The sequence below is a fragment of the Drosophila virilis genome, chromosome X, assembly GCF_030788295.1.
Source record: "Drosophila virilis strain 15010-1051.87 chromosome X, Dvir_AGI_RSII-ME, whole genome shotgun sequence".
In the NCBI taxonomy this organism is placed as follows: domain Eukaryota; kingdom Metazoa; phylum Arthropoda; class Insecta; order Diptera; family Drosophilidae; genus Drosophila; species Drosophila virilis.
Window position 1 is genome coordinate 23,140,775 of NC_091543.1, and position 22,957 is coordinate 23,163,731.

General features: G+C 39.6%; 1 protein-coding gene across 4 annotated transcripts in view; it reads left to right on the forward strand.

The window, feature by feature from the left end:
• Window positions 1–22,611, forward strand: part of Nrg (Neuroglian) — a 43,578-nt gene extending 20,967 nt beyond the window's left edge. For 2 of the 4 annotated variants that reach the window (XM_032440114.2, XM_032440113.2), the window contains exons 4-8: window positions 12,395–15,202; window positions 15,277–15,441; window positions 15,616–15,993; window positions 16,076–16,179; window positions 20,495–22,611. In XM_032440114.2, the coding sequence (XP_032296005.1) occupies window positions 12,395–15,202; window positions 15,277–15,441; window positions 15,616–15,993; window positions 16,076–16,179; window positions 20,495–20,724 (3,685 nt within the window). In that variant the 3' untranslated portion in view covers window positions 20,725–22,611. Of the gene's footprint in view, window positions 1–12,394; window positions 15,203–15,276; window positions 15,442–15,615; window positions 15,994–16,075; window positions 16,180–16,424; window positions 16,725–18,143; window positions 18,528–20,494 lie in introns of those variants that run through there. The other 2 variants (XR_011416160.1, XM_002055346.4) reach the window with 2 other exon arrangements.
• Window positions 22,612–22,957: the final 346 nt, after the last annotated feature.

Consider the following 22,957-nt stretch of genomic DNA (forward strand, 5'->3'; position numbering starts at 1 on the left):
CAAATTATTTGAATTTAGATGACTCACGCATGTCTGCACATGTCGAAAATTCAAGTTTAGCTTTATTTGATTTCTTTCTGTTTAGAACCTGTTTGCAATAGAAACACGTTTCTTTATATATAAATTTCATTTATAGTGTTTACTTTGTTGTTGCTTTTAATATGTGCTGCTTGTGTACTTGTTGTCCATTCCATTGCATTCAGTCATTTCGAAATGCGGAATTTCGTTTTTGACGCGCTTGGACGATGACCTCATTTGTGATCCGAAAAACACGTTGGCCCGGAAAGAAGAAGTGCGTGACGTGCTGTATAAAAATATGAAAAGTAGCTGACTGAAAATAGTTTTTCCTAAACAGCAGCAGCAGCAGCAGCAACAGATGTCAGCTAAAAGAGAACGATAGCTGTCTCTCTTTCTCTATTTATCATTCTACCGCTCTCCCCCTCGATCTGCTGGGCCCAGTTCGTAACCTCTGCGAGAGAGTTGGCAATGTGTAAAAAAACACAATTTCCACACGCACTTTTTAAAAAAATTTTTTTTTTTTTATTTATTTTTACAACGGCTCGTCAAATGGGTTAATAGTGGAAAATATGTATGTGTGTGTGTGTGTGTGTGCTCGCTCGCTTTTTGGGCCATGACAACGATGTTCTTAATGATCATGTGAATGAACATTATGATGTTGGCAAGTGTACTGTACGGGCAACAGGTACTAATGATAACCCGTTTGACCGGATTGTCAGGCACGCTTAGAATATACGATTACGTGTATAAGCGTTGAACACGACTATATATAAAGCCATGGGCATTACGTAATGCCCCCAGGTTGTGCTGGTCAACACTTGGCTCATTTGCCCGACTTGCTCAAATTGTTTCCCATGAAGATCAACACGAGTGCCTGGCGATTGCAGCGCCATCTGGCGGCGTTTATTAGCCTGTCACACTTCCTATAAACATGTCGCCTGTCATTTTCTTCTCCTTAAAATGTGATTATTTGTTTTGAGTGTGAATTGTGTGCACTTCGATTTTAGTCCATTCAGTGGGAAATGGAAATGTTTTAAATAGACTGATTTCGCATTAAAGCAAATCATGAATGAATTAGGCGAGGCGAATTGCGGCAAGCCAGAAAGTAAAAGTAAAGCTAATTGAACGATCCAATTGCATTAAATAATTACTAAAATGCTTTTATTGTTGCATTTTAATATTTAAGAAATATCTCCTACTTCAAAGTAGTCTAAATAAATATGTTAATCTATCAATTATGCAACAGCATATATCATACAGATCTACATCAACATCATATTAAATTGAATACTATAGACTGTAAAGGACAAGGCAATGACATAAAATTAAGAAACTTTCAATCACAAAAACTTGAAAAGCGGTTAAAGTAGTGGACTTCAATGGATCGAATAGTAGGTTAATGGATCAATTAGATATTAAAGGTCGCTTGAGGTTTATCATAAATATCACATATATCATATATCACATATCATCATCAATTTTGAACAAATAAATCATCATGAAAGGGAGCTAGAACGTTTGTAATTGGAACGGGGCGTATGCGCAATGAAGTCGCGCATAATTTGTAGTTCACAATGGACTTGTTCGTCTCACGTATCTCTCTATATATGAACTATACGCCTCTGTGATTCAGCGTGACACACTTTTTTATTGTTGTCATTGGCTGCTGCTGCTGCTGATGCTGCTGCTGCTGCAGTTGTTGTTGTTGTTGTTGTTGTTTTGTGATGTGCAACACATACACACAAACAGACACAACAAATTGTTGTTGTTACTGCTACTGCATAGCATGCGCAATGTGTGCACAGCTATTTTAAGAACGCCCAAGTGTTGATTTTCTTTTCGATCTTTTTCATACCCTCGTAAAGAGTACGTTGTCATGAAGTGTGTAACACATGAAATATACTCTTGGTCAATAAAGCTTGATACATAGCTCAGTCCTTTATAGATTCAGCATATATGTCTTAAGTGTCCCGGATCGGATCGCTATATCAGTAAAGTAAAATCTGAACGTTTTGAATTCCTATCTTATATGTGTTTCAGGGTATTTCATTTTCGGCGTGCCAAACAAAACTATTCTTTCTTATTTTACTTTGTTTTTTATTTTTTTTTATTTAGCAATTCAGTGCTAATAAATATTTAATAATAATGAGACTGTTGTTCGATATGTCTCACACTGATGAGAGTTGCAATTGAATATTACACAGTTTTTATACAGGTCATGCATGCCCATGACAATTCACATTCAATTGAGAAGTATCGCGCCTCTGACTAATAAACGTGGCCTTTGAGGAATTTACAACTTAATTTGATATGCTTCATGTAGGCCATAACAAATGGAGACGACTGAGCAACGTTCAGCGGAAACAATGCAATGGTTATTGCTATTCAAATATTATTTCGTTTTTATAATTGAACAAAATAAACGTAAAAATCCAAAAATGTAGGCATATAATACCAAAAGCCTCACAGGTAGAAAGATTGTTGTAAAAATACGTGCAAAACTTTCAAAAGTTGAAGTTGGTTTTTTTTTTTTTAAGGAATGTAGTTTCTCAGAAATAACATAAGAAGAGCAACTTTGTCGAAGAACATTTTGTTCCCTGCTCTTTATGTATTTCTTAATTCTGCACTTGTTTTTTTTTTTTTTTTTTGTAACAAATAATTGTGTTATCATAAATTGTAAAAAATACATTTTGTATACAAAATATATAATGAATAGAAAACGATGAATATTAAATTCTTGACAGTTTCGATTGTATTATTTCTATTATAAAAAAAAATGCTCAGCTCTTTTGTTTAATTAAATAATTAATTTAAATAAAATGTGTTTCGATTAATGCACTTGACCGAAAAAATTAACTGAAATATGAATGCATTCATAATGAACTTCAATTAATTGAATTGAAAACAAAATGCATGCATTGAATGTTAAATAAATTCACGATTCTATAGTTTATAAAATGTTTTGTCTCAGTGCCTTGTGCATTCAAATAAGTCCATAGAATATATTGTGCTAACGAAACTTTATAGATAGTCACACATATTGTATATATAGCCAAACACGTCAGCATTGTTCAGAGTCAAGTGCACAAGAAAAAACAAGTATTAAACAAAAAAAAAAAAATAAAATAAAAGGCAACCAGACTTTACTACAGGTCCATTCAACTGGACAGAACTATATTGTATCTTGTTTCTTCTGCTGCGTCTGTATTCGAAATTCTCCAAAGTTGTCTGGCTCTGAACTTTGTAGAACTAGTTTCGAGTTTCGACTTTTGAGTGGGCGCGCGCGCAAAAAAAAAACACACACACACACACACAAAAGAGCAATAACTTTTGTTTAAACATATGTACAACAAGTTTTGTTTAAACTTTCAATGTACAATATGTTGCGCCTCAACCCTTCCGCCTGGGGAGGCGAACGTTGGCTTCGTAATGCTCCGTTTGGTCCACGGGCACTCTCCGAATTACGCATACGCCTAAGTGGCAGCAACATCAAATGTGCCCAAATAAAGTTTCTAACAACTATGGAAATACTACTTATGTGGGGATGTATGTTTTGTGCTCCTTGTTAAAGACAGTTTACCAACACTTATTTTAGTTTTGTAAGCCATATACCACACTGTCTTTACAGTAGATTTATCTTCACTTGGGTAGATGCTTTCTCCAAAGATCCTTAGAAATCAAGTAAATATTGTATCTTCCGAAAACTCGAATTGACCACTTTAAGCCAAGACCAACTCTACAGGGTATATTCACTGTATTCAGGAGGGTGCTTTGCGTTTTGGGTTTGTGGTGTTGTTGCTGATGTGGGTTGCCTTTAGGAGGAGGCAGCTTCATTGATTTTTCACGCTCTGCTGCTGCCGCTGATGTCCTTGGTTGTTATTTTTGCTCCTTTGGCGCCGTTGTTGTTATTGTTGTTGTTTTTATAGCCGCTTCATGTTTATTAATGAGCCTGGTCTCGACAAACTGGCGCCAACAAAATAAATAAAACGCTATTTGAAATTTTTATTGCAAACAAAAGTGCAGCAGAAAAGTTGCTCACTTTAAGCAACAAGGTATCCCGCACCCAAAAGCAAAATAAATAAAAATAAATGAAAAGGAAAAACTGTTTCAAGCAGCCCCTGCTTGGCTCTGGAACCCATAGTACACCACCCATGAAATGTGGACTAACCATTGTCGTCGTCGTCATCGTGATTAAAATCAACTTCATCAGCGCATTTTGCCATTTTTGGAACGCCTCAAGCGCAACAGCAGCAAAAATGAGACAACTTGGGGGCAAATGTAGCGAATGATGTGAGAGCTGATCGACTTTAAGATGCCCTACAAGCTGGCACAACAGAAGCGTTTCGACAGGGCAATATAAATTAGCAACCTCTTCAAGATAAATAGAAGATAATCGAAATAGGGGTTTTTTTTTTGTACCTATTGCTTACATGCAATCGTAATAAGTTTTGAGTTTTACTGCAATTCCAAAACCTATAGCAAATAAGCCCTTCGACTGCAGGGTATTAACGGCAATGCAGCCGACTGAGCCACCCTCAGTCCGGCGGGGAGCTACTTCCACTACTTCCGGACATGATTCATGCGTATCAATCAAACTGTGGCACAAACGCCGCTGCCATTTGTCATTTTGTTGGCTTCGACTTTAGTAATTGGGGCGGTAAATCTACCATTATAGCATATACATACACAAATACATGCACACATATACATATGCATAATATGTATACATAAAGTATATTGAATTTCCGTGCAACATTTGCCCGATTGTCTGCAGATTGAGGAAAATCGATGAACTGCGACGCAAATTGACACAGGCGGCAGCTCAAGACAGGGAGTTCTGTCTATCTAGATAAAGGAAGTTACAAAAAGTTTGTCGAAGGGCTGCAAATATTGTTGTGAGGGGAGGGGACACATTAAAGATTAAAGATCTCTGTCGAAGTGAGGGCAACTGATTAATGAGAACTGCCAATCTTAGCCATTTGTGAGCTACTAGCTTGTTAACCTCAACATACCTCTAAATAGTTCTTATTACCATCTTATCAGAAGATTAACACGAGACTTTTTCAACAGTTGCACTGTGTTTACTTGTCTAATAAATAATCCACATAACTGCCTGCCCATCCACTTTTTTTTAAAGTATCGCCTCGCCATCTGCCTGTCGATAAAACAGGGATACTCTTTGAAGCTTTGACATGCCTAAAGATTAATCTATAGATTTATTAAGTTAATGTTACTTAAGCTGCTCAACTGAAGCGAAACTTTTAAACATTTTGCTCGGAGAAAAAAACAGTTGCTTGTTTCTTAGAAGTCAAAAAGAAGTCGTGAGCGCAGTAAAGATCTGATTCCGATTGTACATCGTGATAACTGAATTTTTGGTAATCAGAAGCCAGTTGTTGTGCCAGCTCAGCTGGTTCAACTACTTAATGTTTGTGTAACAGTTCCCACGTTGTGCAATGCGGCACTTTGCCCTCTTCGCTGGCTCTTCCTCACTTTATTCTATTCTATTTCTCCAACTGTGTGTACTTTGCCGACTTGCGGCTGTCTTTTTGCCCGTCTGCCTGTTCTTGTGTCTTAACTCATTATAATTATGTGCAGGTTCTGTCGGCTACCAATGTTGCCTAGAAAGTTATGGGCCAACTTTATCGTGCATGCCCATTGCATCTTTTTTCGGCTCTTTAATGACCGCTGTGCATTGTGAGAATTCTAATGTCGCTGCCCTTAAACCATTGCCATAGCCCAGTGGAGGGCAATAAAAACGCTTCTCGTCTCGCGTTCATATCCAAAATTGTGTTAGCTGGTTTCCGGTGCAGGTGCTTTCAGCGACAATTGTCGCTGTTCTGTCCGTACATTGATCTATGTAAACTGAGCGAAAATTTGTTAAAATTTAATCATTTTAATGAGTGAGCAAGGTGTGGAATAAAAAGCCAATCGATAAACAATTGTAATCTAAACGATAATAACCAGCAATATGAATTGCATATATTGAATTAATCTTTGATAGGTTGATGGATTAGTCTGGGGCCGCAGAAATCTGAAATGCCTGTGGTAGATCGAACAGGAAGAAAATGAAATTTAAAATATGCTAATTGCACAAGAAATCCATCTTCGATAAGATTATTTAACAAATTTATCGACATAGTCTTTACTTTGGGTTTGTTCAAAATCATGCGCCTATGTTACAAAATGATATTTGTTGATAATTTTGTGAATGTTTTAATGCGACTATGTGCATGCCCCTAACAATAATTTGTAGGCTCAAATTAATTGGTAAATAAAATGTATCCACTGCTTGCAAATATGCCGTATCTAACTAGAGCTCAGCTGGGGAATGTGCCAAGTGGTTGGAGATTTGTGAAACCAGAAACATTTTCTTTATTCCCCTTTATTTTGTAATGTTTACACAACGTACAGACAATATTTGCCTGTCGTTACGAAGCAGCGCATCCATTTCATGCCACAGCTCAGCTCGGCCCCTCACCTGTCGGCTGCCTATCCACCTGTCTAAGCGTCTGGCCTCTTGCCACAAGTGCAACAAGAAGAACACTCACTCCGTCAGCCTTTCATTCATTTGATTCATTCATGGCGCACGGCGTCAAGTGCTCGATGTGTGTGTCTGTGCGAGTGTAGAGGAATGCCCGAGCATAAACAACCCTTTCGAGAATTCCGGTCGGAGAAAAATGCAATCCGACAAACGCAATCCCAGTTGCAGCTTTGTGTGCCCATATCAGGTCCTCGCTCAGCTCGGTCTTTCAAATCACAAGTTAAGTACATCAACTGCCGTGCCTGCTATTCGTTCATTCATTCATTTGTTCATTCATTCAGTCAGTCAGTCAGTCTGACTGTAGAGCTATGCGCACCTCGATGAGTCATCAGCCCAGAATCCCGGTGCAGCCGCAGCTCCTTCCAAAACGTGCGCCACGTGTCGGTTGGGGGATTTTGTTTTTGACGTTTTGTTTGTTTTGCTTAAAAGCGTTTCTTGATAACGCTTGATACCCTGCAAAGGGGTTCAACAACATGGCTTACATACATAAGTATATATAGCAGAAAATAACTTTATAGTCTATGACTTGGAGAACTCCCGCCCTGCTCGGCCCATTTGCTCTCGGCTGGTTTCCGCTGTTATTTAATAAGTCTCACTTAATTGACTTGGCTCTGACTCAGTTAACTAATGAGTAATGGCAGCACCACTCTAACACACACACACACACACACACACTCACATTCATGTGTGGGCGTTTGCTCATCATCTCAACTGATTGAAGTAAAGCTGCAAATGCTGTAATGGTAATTGCAATTGAAATCATATTGCCTGCACTGACTGACATTTGACACCGTTGACAATGTGTGAGTCAAGCGATAATTGTGGCACACTCTTCATTTTACACGACTGGAACCACCATTTATATACCCTGTACAGACTGTAAAAGGTGGGTAACTCCAGGCCAAAGCAGGCAAGAGCTTATCATTTACTTATCTCGATATTTAAGTATAGCTCGAGAATCATAAGAGCTTCCCTTTGATTGGAATTCGGCGCTCTGTACAGGGTATATATTTGTATTTTTCGTGAATGAATGATGAAACGAATTTAAAGTGGGAAAAGTAAACTAAATACTGAAAGTTCAGCTAAAGCTGAAGCTTGGTGTAAACGAGAGCATTTCATTATAAGATAAGTAGCTTAGGGTACGCCCACAATGGGCGTAACCGAATGGAGTTGGAGTAGATTAACTAAACGAAGCTTTGATATGTGACTTATAAAAATAGTTTTGATCGATTAATCGATTTATTTCATTCAAATAACAACAAAAACTATCTTTTGAGCTTTTTATCAACGGGCTTGTAAATGTTTTGTGCCCAAAGAAAAGGTTAGCTCTATAATTAACTAAAGCTATTTGCCTTCCTGTTGCTAAGACCTCAGCTAATTGTGTACGCCTTCCGTGCGATGAGCGTATTGGACTTCTCGGAAGTATATATATATATATATATAACCTGTTTGCATGTTAGCGACCCATTAATATCAACAAGAATGTCAACTAAAACTTGTGTCCCATTTTTATGACCAACGCCCTCTTGTTGTTGTTGTTGTTGTTGTTGATACCTTGGAGACGGTTTCATGTTGAGGTCCTTGTCGGCGTTTTTGGTGTCATTGCACGTTTGACATGCACAGAGTGTCAACGCGCGACCCCGGGCACGCCCAGTTCTCTGTGAAAGTCACAGCTCCCTTATAAACGCCGCACCTCCCTCACAACTTTATTTTTATTCTTCTTTCTTTTTTCATTTTTTTTTTTTTTTTTTTTTTTTTTTTTTGGACAATTCTATTGTGCTCCACTTTGAGGGATATACACACACAACTTTGGCATAAAAGCTTTTCGCTGTACACAATGCGCATTGCCAACCCTTGAGCCGCAAATACCCACAAAATACACAGCCCAGCGAAGTCTTCTATATCCACTCCCTGGTTCTCTGATTCCCTCTCTCTCGCCCTCTCTCTCTCTCTCTCTCTCTCTATATATATATATATATATATAATATATATACTTAACTAGCTAACGTTTGTTTGCTTCGCGGCGCCATCCATATGCTGCCTGATCCAAGCTCAAGTTACCCAGACCCATGTCCCAGTCAGCCGAATGGAGCGGGTGGGCCATTTAAAGTTTGGCGTTTCCTGTCGACAACATCACAAATTAGTTGTAACTTGCCTCAACGGACTGGCTGGAATAGCTACTGGGTCGTTTTTTATAAAAATTCATGCTTTACCCAAAGTCGGCTTTATATACTTTCTTATTGGCTTAGGTGCGAATTCCAAGAAACTTTACCGAACTTTTAGCTTGACAAATAAGTCGAAATTCAGCGAGGTGCTCAAGTGATTATCGACACAGTATTATCAAAAAACATACATATATTCAATTATTGATTACCATAAAATATAACAGATAAATTTTATATTACGGCAATTTAATGCCTATACCATTTGAGGGCTTTGTCAGTACAAATACCTGAATGTCTGGGCGTAAGTTTGTGTAGATAGAAAGAAGTATAAGGCTTAAAAGTATAATAAAAAATGTTGGCAGGGAATACGTTGGCCAAACATGCCAAACTGCGAAGCATATGGAAAACCTGCCTCTTAAATAACGCACATTTAAAAACCGATTATACGAAACGTGATGTAGTTAAATGTACGAACCATTTGCTTTTCTTTTATAGGGCCATGGCTGTAGCCTTTTCTTTCTTTGTGTTTTTTTTTTTTCCGCCAATTTGTATGTGTATATAATCTTCTTGTTTTCCGTTTTATTTTCTTTTTTTTTTTGTGGTTTTCGTTTCTTTTCTTTTCCTTGCTGTTGTTTAGTTCAAAGCGGCAGTCAGTCAACTGGCATTTTGTATGTGCATATAACTGGGTTAGGGCGCCACATTCGCATGCCACATGCCACATGCCACATGCTACATGCTACATGCAGATGAAAGCAGCCGCAAGGGGCGTGCCACTTCATAGCCTCCAACACAGCCGTACAGTAATGCGCAAGAAAGTATGCTATGGCATTTTGTTAAATACATTTTTTTTTTGTTTTTGGTTCAAATTTTTTTTTTTTTTTGCTGTTGGGCTTTGCAACCCCTCTATGCAAATTACAACGACCCATCACTGGCTGTGGATGACTCATACAGTTGCCCGCAACGCCTGCCCCGCCCATGAGCAGCTACGTCCGCTGGCTCGTCGCAATTTCTATAGAGATTTTAATCGCATTTACTTAGCCCAGGCAGCCCACCGAGTTGAGTTGGCTGTCTGTAGAGAGATAGCTGGCAAGGAGCAACCGTCGGAAAAACTATCATAAAGTCGCTGGGGTTAAGTGGCAGCCAAGCAGGCAGCACAACAAAAAGCACACACACACATAACCAGCCGGCTCAAGGAAGTTGCATACATAACGCAAGGGATTCCAGACCAAGTCAGCAGCTGTTTGTGTCTGGGCCCGCTGCACATTTGGCTGGCCTTAGTGTTGGCCCGGGCTGCTCAACTTTGTCGGTCAGCAGCAACGGCAGCTGCCGCCACCTGCCCGCTTGACTGCCTTCATGCTGATGGTGTTGCCTGATGGTGACACGCCAGCGTTAGCGTCAGCGTCGCCGACTTGGTTGACTGAACTGAACTGAACTGAACTAAACAGAGTGTGTGTAGGGTATACAGGACGGGGACCGTGGGCTGTGGGGTTGTTGGGCGTACTGAGTCAGCGCTTCGGGCAGTTGTATTTATTGACTGGGGTTAACTGAGGGTTAGCCTATGCTTAACCCATGGGCTTGTCCGCCCAACTTAATGTGTCATCGTCATCGCCATCGCCATCGCCATCGCCCTGGCAACAGCAACAGCAACAGCAGCAATTGAGTCAAGAGCTGGCAACGCAAATGCAAATGCAACACGGCAACACTCGATTATGTTGCATGTCCTGTCATGCCGTAACATAAGCATTGCTATGGATTTATGTGGGAACTAACAGACTGACATCCCCTGTGAACAAGATAAATGGCATACCATTTGTACGAACACGTTTTACGTATAAACGTGCAGTTTCTTGCTATTTTTCTCTAGCGACAAAACAGTTTTGTTGCTTTCAATTCTTTTGTGTGCTGCATTCGTAAACGTTTCAAACTTTATAATATATAAAAAAAAAACGTACAAATTCAAAAATAAAAGAAACCTTTTGCACTGTAGATTAAGATACTATTAGACAAATAACACAACATTCAGTTAGAACAGAGGAAGAACTTAGTTTTTACCGTGCCAACATTTTCTCATGGTTTTCCCGTTTTTTCCGTTCCATATTTTAGCCGATAGTTAAAAGTACATCAGCAATATTGCAATATTAATATATGTTCGTCCGCAGAAGAAAAGATCTCTTCACATTCCAACTAACAAGTGGATAAATAAAAGCTCCGCAGCATTTATTGTTTCTTCTTCTTCTATTAGCGATATGTATAAAAATCAGTGCTGATAACTGGCACACTTTCAATCGTTATGCAACACTATCTTCAAGCAATAAATCTCTTCAGGCGATAGTTGAAATTCGTTGAAAGTAGCCCACAACAAACTTTAGAACTTGCAACTTTGTGGATGAATTTGAAATCAGTTACAAGCCTCAACAAATTTACAAGTTCAACAAACCCAGAGCCATAGTTTTCAACAGCCTCAAGCTCTGCCCCCTTTTTAGTGGCTGCGCTGCAACTTACAACACTTAAAAACAATTCAAATGATTGACCTATTCCATGACCTGCAGCTGCTGTCAGCGATGGGGGCGGGGGCGGGGTCGGGGTCGGTAGGTGAGTAGCGATTCGATGTCTCGGCTGCCGCTTAAGTCAAATAAATATAAAAAAAAAAAACTAAGAAAAAAAAAATTCAACGCTTAACAAGCTCAAGCACCGAGCAGTTCGCATAATTGACTTGGGTTTTTGAGTGCTATACATGGATAGAGAAAAAGAGAGAGAGAGAGAGGGGGAGAGAGAAAAAGAGTATGACTTGAAAAATTTCCGAAAAATGATTTAAAAAATGGGCATACGATGAGTTGTTGCTCTCGTTAACTTCCTTTGCGCTTAATTGCAATTACGTCAAGCTGAGAGGCGTATAAGATGCTCCCTCTGGAGCCCCCCCCCCCCTTCCGTCTGCCTCTTGTGCCTAGGCTTGAATGAACCACTTTCGCAATTGGAAATTAAACAAGTTGTCATAATTATAATATGTACATATATGATATGTCTCATCGCTCAAGGAACGCCATGAAAGAAGCGAAAAGCAATATATAGAGAAATATGTGGGTTTATTAAGTCAAATTAAATGTGGAAATCAACTTGTTAGAGCGCCGCCACTTAATGAGTCGCAATTCCCCAACCAGGAAACACAAATGAAAACTCATCTATGTCTTGCTGTTTAAGCTAATTAGTTATTTCTTTAATCTGCCTACAGCTATAATAACCTAATCAAATTCAACTAAAAGTCTTATGCATGGCAAAGCCGTATCATATAAGTAGCTGCTCTACTATATCATGTGGCTCTAATAGGAATATTCGAAGACCTCATTAATACGGTACACATTGCATTTTGACTAGTTTAAGTGGGTAATTGTCATGTCATGAAAATGTCGCTGCTTAGACCCATTGATAATGGGTTTTGTGCAAATGCATGTAAGAGCCATAAGGAGACACTTCCGTGGCGATCTAGCCATGTCCGTCCAGCGGTCCAGCCGTATCTAGGAACCCATCGATCGCCGGGATTAAAAAAGCTATTAATATATCTACTAGTCGGGCACGCCCGACACGATCTGCCTTGTCTTTAAATAGAAAACATACCCAAACGTAATATAGTTTTTTGACTCATAGAATTGGCATTTGCTTTAACTATTTACAGATATAGATGGATCAAGAACGGCAAGAAGTTTGACTGGCAGGCGTACGACAATCGTATGCTGCGCCAGCCAGGACGTGGCACACTGGTGATCACATCACCCAAAGATGAGGATCTGGGACAGTATCAGTGCTTTGCCTCCAATGAGTTTGGCGTTGCCACATCGAATTCGGTGTTTGTGCGAAAGGCGGAGCTGAATGCGTTCAAGGACGAGGCAGCCCGCAGCGTTGAGGCCGTCGAGGGTGAACCATTCTCGCTGCAGTGCGAGGCGCCCGATGGCTGGCCAAAGCCCACTGTCAACTGGCTGATACAGCAGACCATCGATGCGGGCATTAAGTCGATCAACAATTCACGCATGACCCTCGACCCGGAGGGCACACTCTGGTTCTCCAATGTGACACGCGATGATGCCAGCGGCGATTTCTGGTATGCCTGCTCGGCAACGTCAGTGTTCCGCAACGAGTACAAGATCGGCAATAAGATACTGTTGGACGTCAAGCAGATGGGCGTGAGTGCATCCCAGAATCGTTATCCGCCCAAGCGTCAGTATGTGACCCGCAAGAACGAGGTGGCGCTGCGCGGCAAACGTGTCGAACTGTTTTGCATTTATGGCGGCACACCGTTGCCGCAAACCGTCTGGTACAAGGATGGAAAACGGGTGGAATGGAACGATCGCATTACCCAAGGCAATTATGGTAAATCTCTGGTGATTAGGCAGGCCAATTTCGACGATGAGGGCACCTACAACTGTGACGTTTCCAATGGTGTGGACCAGGCGCAATCCTATTCGATCAATTTGAAAATTCATGCCATACCCTACTTCACCGAGGAGCCGGAGATACAAAATGCCGCCGAGGATGAGGAGGTCATATTCAATTGCAAGGCCGCCGGACATCCGGAGCCGACCATTCAATGGATACACAATGGCAAGCCGATTGCGCAAAGCGAACCAAATCCTCGACGCACCGTTACCAACAACTACATTAAGATCGTGAATCTGGTAAAGAAGGACACGGGCAATTATGGCTGCAACGCCACAAATTCCCTTGGCTATGTCTACAAGGATGTGTACCTAAATGTGCTCGCACTGCCCCCAGAGATCCAGGAGCCACCACGTGCCGAGGCCACCGTCAACGGACGCAACATCACAATGCGTTGTCGCGTCTTTGGTGCACCCAAGCCCCAGGTGAAATGGCGCCACAATAATAACTGGCTGACCGGTGGTCGTTACAATGTGCTGCCATCGGGCGATCTGGAGATACAGGAGGTGACCTTCGCTGACAACGGCAACTACACCTGTTTGGCGGTCAACAAGTTTGGCAATGCGACGGCCGAGGGTTCACTGGTGGTAAAGGAGCGCACCAGGATAACACAGGAGCCGCAAAACTATGAGGTCGCCGCCGGCCAATCGGCCACATTCCGTTGCAACGAAGCGCACGATGACACCTTGGACCTGGAGATCGAATGGCTAAAGGATGGCCAACCGATTGATTTTGATGCAGAGGCACGATTTGTCAAGACCAACGACAATTCGCTGACAATTGCCAAAACCATGGAACTGGATTCGGGCGAATACACGTGCGTTGCGCGCACTCAACTGGACGAGGCCACGGCCAAGGCAAATCTTATAGTGCAGGATGTGCCGAATGCGCCCCGTTTGATAGGCATCATATGCCAAGCCGATAAGGCAAAGATCTCCTGGGAGCCACAGGGTGATAATCGCTCGCCCATTCTACACTACACGATCCAGTTCAATACCTCGTTCACGCCCGCCTCCTGGGATACGGCATACGAGAAGGTGCCCAGCACAGACTTCTCATTTGTACTGCAAATGTCGCCGTGGGCCAACTATACGTACCGTGTGATTGCTTTCAACAAGATCGGCCCATCGCCGCCGTCGGGGCATAGCGAGGCGTGCACCACACAGCCGGATGTGCCGTACAAGAATCCGGACAACGTTGTCGGCCAGGGCACAGAGCCAACTAATTTGGTCATCACATGGACACCGATGCCGGAGATTGAACACAATGCTCCCAACTTCCAATATCGTGTCAGCTGGAAGCGTGACATACCCGCTGCGACCTGGGAGAACAAGGATATCTATGATTGGCGCCAGAACAATCTGCTGATTCCCGATCAGCCGACATTCGTCAAATATCACATCAAGGTGGTGGCCATCAATGAGCGCGGTGAATCGAATGTTGACGCGGAGGAGGTGATCGGCTACTCTGGCGAGGACCGTCCCCTCGAGGCACCCACTAACTTCAGCATGCAGCAAGTAACCAGTGCGACCCATGCCTATGTCGGCTGGAATCCAGTTAGCCCGGAATCGGTGCGCGGCCATTTCAAGGGCTACAAGATCCAAACCTGGACGGACAAGGAGGGCGAAGAGGGGCTCCGTGAAATACACACAATCCAGAACGGTGCGCTCGTCACACAATTCAAGCCCGACTCCAAGAACTATGCCCGCGTCCTGGCTTACAATGGTCGCTTCAATGGACCGCCCAGCGCTGTGATTGACTTTGACACGCCCGAGGGTGTGCCGTCATCAGTGCAATCTCTGGAGGCTTATCCGCTGGGCTCATCAGCCTTCTGGCTAACCTGGAAGAAGCCGCTCAATCCCAATGGCAAGCTGACTGGCTACAAAATCTACTATGAGGTGGTCAAGGGCAGCTATGTGGGCGAACGACGCGAATATGAACCCCATATCACCGATCCTCGCATTACACGCATGAAAATGGCCGGTCTGAAACCGAAGACCAAGTATCGCATCTCCATCACAGCCACAACCAAAATGGGCGAGGGCACCGAGTAAGATATTCCTCTCGTTCTCCGTCTGACTATTCATTTGTACCGTTTCTCTAATTTGCTTCTCCTGATTCCAGGCATTACATCGAGAAGACCACACTGGGCGAAGATGTTGAGCCGCCATCCACACCATCCCTAACATGGGAGCCGATCCAGTCGCCGAATGGTCAACCCACCTACCGTATAAATTGGGTGCCCAGCACTGATGGCCGTTCGGGCTCACACTTCTTCACCAAGTACAGGCAAGTACAGGATGTGAATTAGCTATCTAGTTCAATATAATGCTGTGCGAACAATTTCGAACTGGTTCCGTTCTTAAAACAAATCTTGAACAGTTAGATTAAATTATTGCAATACCTAGATCAACCATTAACATTCAAGCTAAAACCAAATACTTAATAATTGATTTTTAACAGAATCAAGGGCGAAACGGAATGGATTAACAAAGAACCCGAGAAATCAGTCGACTATCAAGAGGTGGGCAGCCTCGATCCGGATACAGTTTACGAGTTCCGCGTTGTGTCCGTCGATGGACATTATCACACGGAGAGCGCCACACACGAAATTGATACGAACAGCGCCGAGGGACCGATAATGGTGCGCAACGAGACTCTGGCGAATGCCGGCTGGTTCATTGGCATGATGTTGGCTCTGGCCATCATCATAATCCTGTTTATCATCATTTGCATTATACGTCGCAATCGTGGTGGCAAATATGATGTGCACGATCGCGAGCTGGCCAATGGCAGGCGCGATTATCCGGATGAGGGCGGTTTTCACGAGTACTCGCAACCGTAAGCATAACTCCAAATATTGTTATCGATCAATTGCTGTTCGTATGTGTGGAATGTATCGATAACCCATTTGCCTTTACAGTTTGGACAACAAGAGCGCTGGTCGCCAATCCGTTAGTTCAGCGAATAAGCCCGGCGTGGAGAGCGATACCGATTCGATGGCCGAATACGGCGATGGCGATACAGGTAAGAGCGACAATTAACTCCAGTTCATCCTAAGTGTTCCAAGTGTCTCAGTCCATGTCATTGTTTGTTTGTTTGTTTATATCTTTCTTTTTCTTCTAAATTTATTTTATTACAAATTTTCATTTGTTTTTGTCAACCTTTTTTGTTTTTGATGATAATGATGATGATGATCATGGTGATGATGGTGATGATGATGATGATGATGATGATGATGATGTTGGCACTGATACTGGTGCTGTTTGCAGCTGTGACCACAGCCGCCGGTCATGCTGCCACCGCTGCGCGCAAGGTGGGCATCAAGCAGCCATCGACCTTGCCCCAGCCTCACTTGCAGTCATCGCCGCCGCCCTACGACAAAGTCATGAGCGAACAATTTCACTCAGCCTAGTCTCACAATCATCTCTCGATTATTTATGTTTTTGCACAAACTCACACTACACTATACACACACACACACACACACACACACACACACCATATAACTCTAACTGTGGGCGGCGACGGTGGCGGCGTTGGCTTCATCTTTCTTCAACCATTTCGTTCAGGTAGCCACTTTGCCTGGCATTTTATTTATGCATTTCTGCATCTTTTGGCTGTTGGCTGTTTTTGCAGCCAAATAAAAAAATATAAATATATTTTTGGCTGGCTTCTTGCGTCGCGCTTCGCTTAATCGTTTTGTCAACCTTCTTGCACGCGTCCTCCTCTCGCTCGCTCTCTCTCTCTCTCTCTCTCTGTCTCTCTCTCTCTCTATGCTCTCTAAGTTGTTACGACTAACTGTCATCGGTGCTGCAGATTGTGAATATATATATATATATATATATATATATATTTATATTTATATGCACATGCATAGCCAGCATATGAGCTAGGATCATCCATTCAAAGCTCGTCGAGCCAAGTGGGCATTAGAAATAGTAGACAATTGGAGAACATGGCAGTAAAAATGTTGTCGTCGATTTGATAACTCATTTTCAAGATTCTCTTGTTTTATTATAGAGTCTGCAACAATTTATACATATTTGAAATTCAATTTATGTGTTCACCTGAATGGAAACGGAAAATATTGAAAATATTAAAAATATAGTGACAGAATCAAAATGAAAAATTTAGGTATATATAGGATTCGTGGTGCAGGACCTTAGCTACTGATTGCAAATATAACAGACTCAAATTTGATTTAATTGAACAAAGCTATCTATACAAAAAGTGTTGAAACTCTTTATTTGATATGGAAATATACCGCAACAGAACGACTGTTAAAATATCTATATAATATATCTTAGGTCCATCTTATATATATTTGTCAAACAGCAATGAGCTATTATAGAAATTTTTGTAAGAGTTTAAAAATACTTCAAATAGTTTAAAGTATTAGGGAAATGTTTTGAATTAGTGCGGCCAACTTAACTGGGCTATGAACGAAGTCTGGCAACGCCACGTTTCTCTTTATAAAATAAGTAGAACATTTGCTGGCTTGCTTTTGTTGATTTGCTTTTTTAGTCAGTCGCATTGCTCGAAATTCAATTCTTAAAATTAAACTTATTCAGAGACATGGACCCAATATCGATTTGGCTTGTGACACTTAGCGGAGCAAGTGGATGATCCTATGTTAATACATATCTGTATATGTATGTGCTTACCTTTGTATGCATACATATGTGTATTTATCCAATAGGCCCAGTTCATCAATAATTGCTTAATGTTTTGCGTTTTGTTAATTACTTGTGTTTCGTTCCTTTAATTTATGTTTTATTCGTTTTGCACAACATTTAATTTACTTATTTTTCCATTTTTTTTTCTTTTCTTCAATTTGTTTTTTTGTGTTTACTCCGTAAAACAACACATGACACCTACAACAACAAATAAAAACAACAACACCTCAATAAAAAAAAAATAAAATAAATACATAAAAATAATAAATAATATAAAATAAAATGCTGTACTATAAAAATGACGAAATGCAGGCATGAACGAAGATGGTTCCTTTATTGGTCAATATGGACGCAAAGGACTTTGATTTAATTTGTAAGCAGCGCGGCTTCCACAGCAGCAACAAATAAACCGAACCGATTCGAACCGAGCCCCTCCACTACAACAACAACAACAACAACAACAAACATCCACAACAACAATTACATCAACAGCGCCCAAAATTCTAATTGAAAATCAAAGTTTTTTTTTAAGTTAATTTTTAGTGCGACGAGTTCATTTTCAACATGAAAGCGAATATTTTTTATAAAGTAACTAAAACTAGAACTAAACAAAACAAAATTAAAAAAAAAAAATGATACTGCCAAGCAAAAACGAGAAAAAGAACAAAGAACAACAACGATGCAGCAAAAAGGCTATTATAACAAAACAAGAAAGAAAAAAAAGCAACAAACAAAAAACATATTCTGGCGCCTTGGCTTAATCAAGGATCACCGTCGCCGAAGGGGGGGTGGAGCAGTGGCAGAGAACCAAGAATGCTTAACTCCAAGCCCAGCCCTCACCCCACCACCGCCGCTACTCCCTTCCACCGTTCGAATAAAGCAGCTGCGTGTTTTGTTTGCTCGCTCTCTTTCTGTTTCTCTCACACATACACACGCACAGACACGCTTGCTCTCTAACTGTACCGCTCTCTTCTACACTGAAAATCTGTCCTCACCTTGTTTAATATGTAATGCATATATACATATATAAATAATATAAATAAGTCTTAATTTAAAATTTTGTTTAAAAAACGTAATGTACATTTTCTGTTTTTTTAGCTCCCTTCTTTAAAAAAAATTTGCGTACGTGTGTATTTTATTTAATTTTTTTTCCAATCCTCTTTAGTTTTGTTTCATAATTTTAATTTTGTGTACTATGTATTTTAATGAAATATGTTTTATTTTATTATTTCTTATATATACATAATTTTTTTATCAATTCGCTTGGACAGTTACATTTAATGAAATGTTGTAAACTGTACTTTGTAAACGGTTTGTTTTCTGCATAAAAAGAAAAACTAAAAACAAATTGAGAAAAATGCATATTATGTTTTTTTTTTTTGTGTGTAGTAGATCTATTTAATATTAAACAAACAAAACAACTATATAAAAATATTGCATTTTTATATTACTATATTAGAAAGAAAAACCAACAAACGAAATAAAGAAAAAGTAAACAATCAAATCTAAAGTGTAAATTTAAGCAACATCATATTTTTTTTTCGCAGAAAACACATTTCAATTATGACACTGGCAAAAAGGAAGTCACAAACTTTTGTTTTATTTGATGTTTACTCCTAATTCCTAAAAGATCACGTTTCAAGCGATACTTAAAAACATTTTGAATACAATTTTGAACAGTGTATAATTGCGGTTTACGCTCTGACTCAAAAAAAAGAAGTGAATATTTTGCATACCAATTTCCAAAATCTTCAGACACATTAGCCTATCTGATGTTATATAATAAAAACACACTATGATCACGATTTGAAACTAGATAAAACTTAAACAAATATACTTCTTAATCTATAAAGGAGAGTGGGAAACTTAACCGGGCCATTCCGGTGCCTAAGTAGCTCAACATTTTCCAAGTAGTTATCAGCATCAATACTTTCAAAGTTTTATATTATCCTTCAAAATATATTAAAAAATTTGTTTATTTATTATTTGGAGCATGAAATACTTAGCCTGAATAATTTTTAGATATATATTTTTTTTGTTTACTCTACCTTATACACCTGAGCAAAAGTTCATCAGCATTGGGCTTCAATATCGTGGGCTCAGTGAAAGCATTTGGTCGGAAATATTATGTTTTGTATAAAAGCCACTTTATTTAGTCTTTAGCCGTGTCTATTTTTCATTTGAAGACTTTTTTCGATTATAGATTATTATTGAGTTACAATAATTATTTGGCATTAAGAACCTTGTTTTTAGCTGTGAAACCCTGCGAAACCCAACTTTAGTTTGTACGTGTATAACACAAGGTAATGTTAATTAAGCATGCAGCTTGTATATTGTAGTCTAGATACCCTGTAATTGTAGCTTGGCGCTGTAAACATGCATATTCGAGACAAACCCAAATAACAAACGATCCAAACACGACTAATCAAACTGAAACATGAACATGCAACAAATGTCTAATAACAAGAGCCTCAAATAATACTATATACATCTATTACCAAAACTGCATCGCGTCTAATGCAACTAACCCAATCGAAACTCGCACACAAACTGGTGTTGGTTATGGCTAACACACTTACGCGTATAACATAGATATTAATATACATATGCACCCATGTGGCTGGCTTGAAGTCTTAACCGTTTTCTCCATTCCCCATTCACAGGTCAGTTCACTGAGGACGGCTCCTTCATTGGGCAGTATGTGCCCGGCAAGCTGCAGCCGCCGGTCAGCCCACAGCCGCTGAACAACTCCGCCGCAGCGCATCAGCAGCCGCAGCCCGTTGGAGTCAATGCTGGAGGAGCTAGTGCAGCTGGCGCTGGCAGCAGCAGCAACGCTGGCGGCGGCGACCGCGCTGCCACGACGAGCACAGCTGCCGTTGCCACCTACGTCTAAGAGGCGTGGCAGTTGGCCCAAAGATTGCTTTCATTCAGTTTGTGTGCATTCAAAAACTACGCCCAAGTTTATTAACTAATTCCGTGTGCGTGTGTGTGTGTATCTGTGTATGTGTGTGTGTGTGTGTGTGCGTGTGTAAATGAACAAAAATTAAACTGCTTTAAGTGTCTGCAAAATAAAAAGAAAAACGATTTACGAAATTTAAATTAAAAAAAGAAAAGAAACGAAAAACGCGCACCAAAAAATGCATTAAAATTCGCAGTTTATATACTTATTTTGCTTAAAAATGTAAAATAGATCTATCTTTTTCGAGGTATAAAAAAGAAAAATCTGAAAATTGGGCGCATTCAGTAGAAAATATTGCTAAAAATTGTATTTTTGCATCTGAAACAAGCAGAAGTTAATTTGTAAGATACATTTGTGTTTATTGTTCCGCAAATATATGTCTTTATGTGATCAATCATGATTGATCAAAATTGTCTGTGGAATGCACCTATTTTACTTTTGTTACAAGCAAATCAAAACTAATTCGATTGAGAAAAACAAAAACCCAACAACAACAACAAAAATGAGAAAATAATATTGTAACGAAATCGTTGCAAGTTAAAATTTGTGTCTTTTTGGTGTATGTAATTTTTTTTTTGTATGCATTTTAATTGGTTTTGCACATTGAAAAACTAAAAGTAATAATATAATAGTACAGCTTTTATAGTGTATTCGTAGTCGTATGCATAGCCCTTGAAAAAGTGGGCCCAGCATTGCATTTTGCAGCTAATTAAGTGTGGCCAGATGTCTTCAATTTCGCTTAAAAACCAAAAAAAAAAACTATCTTATGAATTTTGAGCAGTGCAAATATTTTGCAATATGAGCGCTTCACGGGCAACGTACACAAACATACACCACGGCTCACTTGAATAGTTACACAGTGTTGAAGTTGCAAGAATCAGTGAATAATTTGTCAAACACAGGCTCCGATATAGTATTTAGTTTCTTAAAACAGAACTGAAATTACAGACTCAAAACGAGGCGACGACTTTAAAATAATATGAAGACCAATCGTAATTGCATATACAATATATTCATTATGATCTACTTAGATGGCAATGAAATCGGTTCTAAATATGTAAAAACAATAAACCTAGACAGTTAGTAAAAGTTGATAATTATAATAATTCATTTTGTACGAAAACAATGTGAGGCTAAACTCTTGTCTCAACTCCAGTCATAATTCATGAATATGCAATCGAAATCTTGCTGCCACTTTGAAAATTAGAAGTTTGATATCTATTTCTTTTCGAAATCGTAATCTTCAGCTTACTCTGATTATAAATAAGTAGTAAATAAAACTCGATAGAAATTGTAATGTGTCTGAATATCATTTCATTTGAAAAACTGACACTAAGAAATTGCGATCTGGTCCTTAATTTTATAATATATACAATAGTTCATGAAACCAAACCTAAGAAATAAACTTGAAAGCTGCAATTTTGATATGCAAGTCTTAAAAGTGAGCAATATCAAACTAGCTTCATATTGCTTGCTGCATTTAAATGATATATAGATAAATCAAAACTGAATGCAAATTGCGCACTGTGTAGTTATGCCAAGTGTTTTTGTGCAGTGTACGTATACTAATCTCTTGGTCAATCAATCAAAACTATTTATGCAAATTTTTGTATATTTACAACAAGATATGTGTTCACAGTTGAGAAAGAGACATAGAGAGCGCGAAAGAGAGAGAGGGTGAGATGCAGAAAGCACTGTTCATTTTGAGAATTGAAATCTCTAGATAAAATGCGCCTGTACAAACAAGAAATTGAGAATTCAAAAAAAAAAAGGGAGGAAAAAGCGGAGAAGAAAAACATAAACTTTTAAGCATAACATAAACTTTGTTCAAGAGCAGCTTAAAACGAACAACTAAAACTAAATACCACAAGAATATAATAAAATTAATAATTGAATTGATGCTTTTTTGTATGTGTGTATGTATGTACTAATTATTATACAATACCTAAGTTAATTCATTTTTTAAAACGTCCATAGCATAATTTAATTGTGTAATATTTTTACTGACAGCTAACCCTATACATATACATATATATATATATAAATATATATACATATATATATGTCACTAATTACAAGCCGACAATGATTTTGCGAATTTCATTAATTTGTCCACTAATTATAATTATTTAAGTAAAACAATTAGTTAATTCAAGTCTTGAAAGTC